At 43.0% G+C, this 9,754-nt stretch overlaps 1 protein-coding gene across 1 annotated transcript in view; it reads left to right on the forward strand.

Annotated features, from left to right (window-relative positions):
* SHISA8 (shisa family member 8) overlaps positions 1–8,689 on the forward strand; it is a 36,349-nt gene extending 27,660 nt beyond the window's left edge. Inside the window, exons 3-4 of the mRNA XM_083573820.1 lie at positions 5,064–5,213; positions 7,541–8,689. Coding sequence (XP_083429946.1) covers positions 5,064–5,213; positions 7,541–7,914 — 524 coding nt within the window. The 3' untranslated portion in view covers positions 7,915–8,689. The remainder of the gene's footprint in view (positions 1–5,063; positions 5,214–7,540) is intronic.
* Positions 8,690–9,754: the final 1,065 nt, after the last annotated feature.

Below are 9,754 nucleotides of genomic sequence, written 5' to 3' on the forward strand. Positions count from 1 at the left end.
TGCAATACGGCCTAACAAGGAAAGCTTTAAGTTGGACCAAATCTCCAAATCTTTTTTCACTTCTCTCCAAGTTTTTTCATAATTATCTTTAAACAAATTCACATTTTTATCTGTCATATTTATACCCAAATATTTCACTTTTTTAACCACAGTCAACCCTGTCTCGTTCTGAAACCTTTCTTTTTCTATCTGTGTCAAATTTTTCTCCAAAACCTTTGTCTTAGACTTATTCAATTTAAATCCTGCCATTTGACCAAACTCTTGAATTATTTCCAAAACTCTTTTCGTGCTAGCTTCTGGCTCTTGCAATGTAAGTACTAAATCATCTGCAAATGCTCTCAGTTTATATTGTTTAGCTCCGACCTGAATCCCTTTAACCAACTGGTCCCTCCTAATCATATTAAGCAAAACCTCCAGGACCGATATAAAAAGTAGTGGGGAGATAGGGCACCCCTGACGTGTCCCTTTTTCAATCTTGAACTCTTCTGTAACCACATTATTTACAATTAGTTTCGCCTTCTGTTCAGAGTATATTGCACCTATACCATTCTCAAACCCTTGGCCTACCCCCATCCCCCGGAGGTTCTTCAACATAAAACTCCAAGAAGTGTTATCAAAGGCTTTCTCGGCATCCACAAATATCAAAACAGCCTTAGTGTTTATATTCACTTCCAGCTTTTCCAAAATGTCAATTATATTCCTTACGTTATCCGACAAATGCCTTTTTGGGAGAAAGCCTGCTTGGTCCCCGTGAATCTCCTCCATCAAAACTCTTTTCAGTCTCTTTGCTAAAATGTCAGCAAAGATTTTGTAATCCACATTCAATAACGAGATGGGTCGGTAGTTTTTAAGTTGGGTCTTTTCAGTCTCTGTCTTTGGTATAAGTGTAATGTAGGCCTCTCTCCACGTATCGGGTGCCCTTTTCCCCTCCATAATCTCATTGCAGACTTCCTTCAGAGGTTGTATCAACCCTTCCTTCAAAACTTTGTAATATTTGGAAGTCAGTCCATCCGGTCCGGGGGATTTGCCCAGCGTCATGCCTTGAATGGCATCTTCTATTTCTTGTGCTGATATCTCCTGGTTCAATATTGTCTTACTTTCTTGCGAAACCTTTTTCAGCCCATTTTCCTCGAGGAACTGTTGTATGTCCATTTCTTTCTGCGGCCCTTGTGTGTAAAGTTGTCTAAAGTAGTTCTGAAAACAATTCCTAATTTCCGCTGGGTTGCTTATGTTTTTTCCTTCCACTTCTATATTTGTTACCGTGTTGAGTTTTTGTCTCTTCTTTATTTGCCAAGCCAGTAACTTGCCACATTTATCAGCAGATTCAAAGGTCTTTTGTCTCATTTGTTTAATTTTCCACTCTAATTCTTGATTCATCAGTTCCATATATTGTGTTTGATGAAATTTAATTTCTCTTAAAATCTCTTGGGATTTTGGCTTCGATCTTAATTGTTTTTCCCCTTCTTTTATCTTTTCCAAAATTCTCTCCTTCTTCTCATTTTGCTTTCTTTTCTTTAAAGTATTTTGCTGAATCAAAAACCCTCTCATCACGGCTTTGCTTGCGTCCCATACTATTCTTTTTTCTACTTTAGACCTTAAGTTGATTTCAAAGTAGTCTTTCAAAGTTTTTTGGGCCTTCTTGCAGATCTCCTCATCTCTGAATAAGGTGTCATTCATTCTCCATCTGAAGGAACCAGTTGTTGTTTGCCTCATCACCATCTTTACAGCATTATGGTCGGAGAAAGTTTTTGGGCAGATTTCTACTTTTTTTATGTTCGGCGCCATACTGCTAGTCACCCAAATTTGGTCAATCCTTGTCCATGTCATTTTGGCTTCAGAAAAGAAGGTTCCCTCTCTTTCTAATGGATGTTTTGTTCTCCAAATATCAATCAAGTCCATATTGTCAGTCATTTCAAAAAAAGTCTTTGGTAGTCTTCCATCTTTTGTTATTACCTGTCTTTGTGCTTTGTCCATATTTGTTGAAACTACTCCATTCATATCTCCCATCAAAATTAAGTTGTAATCCATATGGTCCATCAAGATTTCATGCAACTTCTTAAAGAATTCAGCTTTCCCTTCATTTGGTGCGTAGATTCCCACTATCAAATACTTCTCTCCTTGGGATTGAATTTCAATTGCCAAATATCTTCCTTGATCATCTTTAAAAATTTGTTTCGGTTGCAACTTTTCTTTTGCATAGATCACCACTCCTCTCTTTTTTACTCTCTCTGAGGATATAAATTCCTGTCCCAGTCTTTTATTTATTAATAATTTTCTATGTGCTCTTGTCACATGAGTCTCTTGTAGACAAATCAAGTCCAGTTGGTCTTTCTTTAAGGCATGAAATATATTTTTTCTCTTCCTGGGAATGTTCAAACCGTTACAATTCCAGGTTAGAAGTTGCAGAGCCATGATGGGATTATTTACTCCTTCCTCCTACAACTCCCTGTTTTTGTTCCTCGTCTGTCGGTGGTACCGTGTTCGTGTCCAGTGACGGATGCCCTTGTCCTGGAAATGTCTCTTTCTGTAGGTCTTCTTCGTGTTCTCCCAGGAACTTGTCTTTATCACTCACAGTCTTTATTCTTCTCTTCTTCCCCTTGTATTTAAAAGACAAGCCTTGGGGAAACTCCCACCTGAATGGTATGTAGTTCCTTTTCAGCAATATCACCAGGTCCTTATAATGTCCTCTTGCGTCCAAGATACTCTTAGGGATGTCTTTAAAGATCTCAATATAAAAATCTTCAATTCGAAGGGTTGTTTGGTAATGCAGGTTCAGTATTTTATCTCGCTCCTCCTTTGATCTTAGAGTTATAAGACAATCTCTGGGTCGATTCTTCTTCTGCCTTGTTCCCAATCTAAATGCACTTTCTATCTTAAAATCTTCTTTCTCCAACTCCTGCTTCCAAAAATCAGAAAATTCTTTTGTCAAATAGTCCACCAAGTTGTCTCCTTCCTTTTCCGGCACAAGTCTAATCCTTAAATTCCTCTCCTTACGTTGCATATCCTGCATAGAGAGTGCCAACTCATACTCATCCAGTTTCTTGTAAACTGGTGGAAATTTTTCCTCCGCAGCAGTTGCAATTTCCTTAGCTTCCTCGGCTATCTTTCGTGTTGTAGATGAATCTTCCAATAATTTCCCAATTGCTTCTGCATTTGAGTTCACTTTGTTCCCAAGGTCAGTTATACTTTTTGTATTTAAGTCAATTTTCCCAGAGATTTCTTCAATTTTTTTATTTGTTTCAGCAACTTGTACTTTAGTTTCAGCAACTTGTAGTTTAGTCTCTGCGCCTTGCTTTTTTAATTCCTCCAAAGAGTCATTTATCTTCTCCAGTACCTTAGCAAATGATTCTTCTGTAGACATTGCTTTCACTTTTGACTTTGCAACAACTGTAGTTCCAGAGGCTCCTATTACAGAAGCCCTTCTTTGCATGGAAGGGTCAATTTTGTATTGTCTGCCAGATCTCAAGGTTGTTTCTTGTAAATCCCCTTTCTCTTTACCATCTGCCATAACAAAGTCTTTTAGTCAAGGTCATTCCCACACTTTTGAGCTATCAAACAAAAGTTCTCAGATTTTAAACTCCACTTGTTGCTGAAACAATTTGTAAGTCCTCTAGAGGGCGTAGAGTCAATTCTTTACTTCTCAAAATAGTCCCACACTCTTCAAAAAAAATAACAAAAGTTTCCTAGTCCCTTCCAATTTTTCTTTTCTCTTTCAAGGGGATCCCAATCAATAATGTCCTGTAAGTAACTTTGCAATGCAACAAAATCAATGTTTCAAGTTGGAAGTAGCCAAAGTCAATTAAAGATACTTTTTAGCCTTCTTATAGCAACAGTCCTTAGCCGGTTCCTTTTCTCCGGCAGTCCGATCCCAGGTAAAAGAGCAGCGGTACTTAATTCAATTCTTTTAAATTGGCAGGGAAACACTTTAAAATCTTCTTCCCCCCCCTCCTGCCTTCGGGGAGGGAGTTCTTTGCTTTGGTGGTGGATTTCTTAATTCCCACAAATTTCCTCTCAAGCAGTTACAGCTAGAGTGCCTTTCGCTTTGATCTTGCTACAGAACGGAAAGCAGACTTCCTTTTTAGTGCTTGTCCGTCTCGGTGCCCAATTTCATTGCTTTTAGAGTCCAATTTATATTTTAGCGGTCAATCCTACTCACGGATAGTTGTTCTTTTAATCCAATTTCACCGGAAGAAATCAGCGCTCTCCGCTAATGGCGACGCGGCTTCGCTTCGCAGGCTGGGTGAAGACGACTCTCAGCACCGCTCCAAAACCCCTCCGCTGCTCCGCAGCCTTTAAAAAGGCTATTTCACAGCGTCGGGGGGGCGCAAAGGTGCCCGCCGAGTCTCCGGTTCACAGGCAACGCGCCTGTGATTTTTGAGGGTCCCCGCTTCGCCGTAGCTGACAGGACCCGAACCCACGAAGCAGATCTCTCCCGGAGCTCCGGGTGAGATCCGCCATTAAGCGCTGGCGCTAACCGGAAGTCCATGTGATGCACATTAATTCCAATGACTCACATCCTCCCCACCTGCTGAATTTCTGCCTGTCAGAAGAATGGTAAAGGTAGAAACCCAGCCAAAGAAAGAAAGAGGCAGAGAGAGCAACAAATTCTGTTTTTCTTCCTAACCGAGCTTTGCCTTCAACATCCCTTGCCATATAGCTACTAATGCCAATTCATTCACACAGACATAGTCAGACAACTTCATCCAGCCACTAGGGTTTACATCTTTTCTTGTCACATATTTGAGGCGTTTTAAAAATAATTCATCTGTTGAATTGTAGAATTGTAGAGTTTGAAGGGACCCTAAGGGTCATCTACTCCAACCTCCTGCGATGCAATTTCTAGGTGGTGACCTGGCATTGGAGGTGGGTTGTAGGTCTTTGTCCTTCTCCATCAACTGCTGTTACCTCCAGATGTCTGTCCACTGTGCCTCACTGTCTCTCTGCCTGTCACGAGGTCCACTTTCTTGGGAAACAGAATTTGCAATTCTACTCGCGCTTGGAGGGCCTAGGACACTGAGCGGCTTGTGCTGAAACCTTACCTTGCCACCTCCTTCTGCTTCCAGACAAGAACCACTTGAACAACGCTGTGGTTAACCCCTCCAGCGTCTCACAGATTGGGCTGTCGCATTCACACAACAACCGGCTGCAAATGGCAAGCACGCTGCCACACCAAGCGCCCGACTATGCCAAGTATGCAACTCTCAAGGCTGTAGGTAGGTATTGCGGCACTGCGTCTCCTGCCGGGCAAAGTAAGGCTGGCATTTGCTGGAGGAAGGCTGTGAGAGCTGGTTGTCCCAGTGTGGTATGATATATCTCCATGTACTCATGCCCATCTGCCCATTGCTGTGTGTGGGGTGACATCATCATTGTGTCTTTGTTGACTAGGGCTGGGGAACCTCAGGCCTGGGAGCCAAAACATGGGTCAAGCTTTTCCGTCTGGCCATAGTCCAGACCATGCCCTGGTGTTTTTGCCCAGCTGCAATGTGTTCTTGAACTGTTGCAATGTCTCTCGCTTGCCTTGATGGAGAGATGTTTGCATGGGGTGTGCCTAGGAACCTCTGACAGAATGAAGCCTTCTGTGCAGAGGTCAGATGGCCTCTGACATGTATGAAGCGGGGGGAGGGAGGTTGTAAGGTCCACAAGGAAGTGGGACCATTGGGCTGGACCAAGTTTTCCCCACCCTGTTGCTGGCCTTCCATTTTGCTGGGTAGTAGCTGGAGAATGGGGAGAAACTGGATTCAGGTTGCATTTAAAGATAAACCTAATTCCACTTTCCAAAACGACACATGAACTGGAATGCTGCCACCTTTTGAAACTCATGCTTTTTCCAATTTTGCAGTGCGGTTTTCCAGCCATGCAGTGTGACGAAAGTTCATATACTAGGGCGACATGTGCATAAAAAGCAAGTGTTAGTGGATAAAATTATGCATTATATTATGGGAAATTGTGTTGTGAAAAATGTGTTTAGGCAAAATTGCATACAAAAATGTGCATATTAGCAGTTCATATGTAAATGCTGATGCACATTAATGAGGACTTTGGTTGTTGGTGGTTTTTTTAATATATATATATATACAAACTGATGTGAAAATGTGGAGAAGTGAAATATAAGAAACTGAGAGAAACCAAAATTCACAGATTCGCCCATCACTAGTAGTAAATGCTGGATTTCCCTAATGCCAGAGGAAGATTGAATGAGGTGGGAAAGAAAGGAAAGTGATTGCAGGGGAAGAAAAACATGAGCTAAGACAGAAAAGGGAGCTGTTTTGGAGAGATGAATAAGTCATGAGCTGAGGGCAAACAGAGTGAGTCTCATGGCCCAACTACAGTGGGGGTGTTGAATACAGAGCAGATGACTAAGAGCTGATGACAAAAATAATTTAACGTGGATTAGTTGCCCTTTAACAAATATTAATCACCCCTTTATGCAATTATTATTCCTCACACTTTGGAAGAGTTTTTAAGGCCTTAAGACAGCCTTTGACGGCATGGTGCCCTCCAGGTGTTTTGGTTTACAGCAGCTTCAGTCAGCATAGCTGTGTAATGCTGGGGTGGATGGGAGCTGTGGTTCAAAACATTTGGGGGACACCAGGTTGGCAAAGGCTGGATAAAGGCATGGGGATGGATCCTACCAACAGGCAACAGCTGGAGAGCCTCCATGGACCAGCCTATGACATAGAGAAGGGGTGACCACCTCAAATCACTCTGAGCCATTTCTTCAGCTTTTAACCTATTCAAGAAGGCCTCGTTGTTATGGTAACCACAAACAAAGTTATTTAAAATAAAGGCCTATGCAGAAAGCCAAAGCCTATCTAGCTGTACTCAAAGGTGTTCAAAACAATGATGGCTTTTCCTGCCAATATCAAAATACCTGCATGTTTACTCTTTGATGTAATTATATATTAGACTTTGTATCATTCTTATCTAAATTGTTGAAATCTACCCTTTTGTTGACCATGGTTTGGCTTGCCTGTCAAGTTAAGCCAAACCATCGCTTTGCACAAACCTCTGGGCTCTAGGAGAGGAGGTGGTGACTGCTTTGCTCCTCCTTGTTCATTCTGCTGCTGTGCTATGCCATGGGTTGGCTTAGCATATCCTTTGAATCTGGGTTCACGGTTCAGCCGTCTCTAGACTAACCACAATTTGTAACCAAGGTTTGTCCTATGGTTCACAGCTTGTGGCTTGTTCAGCAGAGATAAACTACAAACTTGGATTCAGACAACTTGCCAAGCCAAACCATGGCTTAGATGAGCACAGCAGAATGACTCTGGGAACCTGCACACTCCTGCAATAATGTGTGGTTTGGCTTAGCCTGACACACAAACCAAGACTGCGTGTGTCTAAAGCTTTTGGCAAACCTGATATTAACCTTCTCCTGCTTATGTACAGATGGAATTAGTTAACATTTAACATCCCTAACCCTCTAGTGATAGTCACAAGCAGGATGGTTAGATGGTTACAGAGCTGTTAGGAGAGCCATCACAACCTTAAGAACGTTTTGCCCTTCGTTTTCTACTCTGTTCCATATATTCCCTTCCAGAAAGTGCTCCTGAGGAATTCTACAAGCGGTTTCCTGTGGTGGACATGCCGCCATCAGCCACACTGTCCTTCCCTCCCTTGACGCTACACCAGAAAGACGTTTCTCCCTTCCAGGACAGCTGTGCTCTGATTGGCTTGGCAACACCAGGACAGAAGGCCAAAGTGATGAAAGCCAGTGCCCACACACTGGCAGGCAGCCCGGCCTTCAAACCAGGGTGGGATCCGAACCACCCCGACCTTCGACGGCAGGCCTACACCACCAAACGCCAGTTCAGCATCGAGAAGCTCCCAGAGGTCTTCAGCCAGACGCCCACCCACTATGCCCAGCAGCAGCGGCCCTTCTCCACCAACAGCAAGACGGAAGTCACTGTCTAGAGCAGACCTCCTCCTCAATCTCCCCTCCCTTCAAAATATTCAAGCAGCCTGTGAGGTGCGGCCTGCCTTGTCAAGCTGGAGCACCTAGTGTTGACTTGGCAGAGCGGCTCCCTCCTCTCGGCTGGCACTGCTAAGTTCTGTCAGAGAGCGAGGGAATTAGGAAGGAAGCTTGGCCACCGGTGCTGAGGGATCGTCTGCGGCTCCTAACAGAACTTGCCCATTTGCTGTGGCCCTCTGTTTTCTGCATCCTGACAGAACTCGGCCAGCATGCGTGGTGAAACCGGCATGCATGTCGCTCCACAATTCGATGCACGACTCTTGTTTGTAGCTCACGTCTTCATCACATCGCACATCCCAGAATGGTCAGCATCCACCGGAAACCTGAGGACTCCACTACCGTTCTGCATGGAGATGCATCAAAGGGAAAGTAGGCGGGGTGGTAAATAAAATATATCATTCTTTTTCCCCTTGCCAAGAAAGGACAAGACAAACTGCTGCAATAATTAACCAGAACATTGTGTTTGAACATTTGCCCAATATAACATTCCTCTTCTGCCTTTCCCGGTGGTTAGACAAATGCAAAAAATAAAAATAAATGGGAATACAACAATGAAAGCAGTAATAAACTGTTCAAAAAGGGAACTGCCAAGGGCTGGAAGAAATTTTTACACAGTTCCCTTTGTTCTTCGCTTGATTCTTGTCCTTCTCTATCAAACCTTTCGGTTTAAGGCCATTTGTTAATATTTCTTGTCGCATATAAAACCTATATACTGCTGACACTTTTTTTGCCTGCCACTCATCAGAGAGTCACTATCGTGGATCCTTAACAGGGGGTTGAAAAAGAGGGGGGGCATTGCTTTCTAGGGGATATTTCCCACCAAACTCTGAGAAAGGGTAGTGCTGCCTGTCATGAAGGTACAGGAAGAACCGTGCTGTGAAGAGTGTGGAAGAGTGTGATTATGTGTCAAGGGAGAGTGTGACTTGTGCACCCATGGAGCCTTGTAGAAATGTCAGCCATAGGTTGGAAAATCAGCTTTCTTATTTAAGGTTTGATCTAGCAAACCAAAAAGGAACCAGTGTGACTGGAGTTGGTGGTTCACCACAATAGCAGGAGATGGCTTTCATTTCACAACACTGAGTAGGAAATATGTGTATAGACTCATAAAATAAGCCAGACTTTCTGATTTGTCATGGTTTACAGTCAGCAAGCAGAATGTTCTCCTTCTCTATCAAACCACTGTTTGCTGTGCCACCATTTCTCTCTCCCTCTTTGCTCCTCTCCAGCGCAAGGGGAACAAACAAGCCAGGAAACCTTGGCTTCCTATTACACCCAAACTAGGGGTTGTGATGTGTTGCTCCCTAATAAGTCACAGCCAGCAAGCCAACAACAAATCACCTGGCAATCATGTCTTGTTAAGGAGCTTGTGTTCCAAATTCAGCTCTGCTGACAAGGGCCTGAAGGTCAGCCTTCAAATATTGGCGTTAAGTTCAGTGTTTTTAAATTGGGCACAGGGTTACTCCTTCATTTCTCTCAGGATGTGTACTTAAGCTATTGGTCCAAGCTCGTTGCCCAAAAAAGCTGCTTCAATTGGTTTGTCTTCAGATCTTTTCTTATATATGGGTCATGACACTGCCCTAAAATCAGTAAAATGAAGACTGTGGGATTTTGCCTTCTGTGATCTGTGGGCCCCCATTCTCATCCTGCTCACCAAGTGCTGTGAATATACAGTATGCCCGGTCATTTTACACAGTTGAATATTTAAATAATTTGCCAGTCACCAATTATGGTAGACTTTTCACTAAGGCCAGACTTAATGTGTTTCCCTCTGAAATGTTCTGA

This window comes from Podarcis filfolensis (assembly GCF_964270895.1).
Source record: "Podarcis filfolensis genome assembly, chromosome: 10".
NCBI lineage: Eukaryota > Metazoa > Chordata > Lepidosauria > Squamata > Lacertidae > Podarcis > Podarcis filfolensis.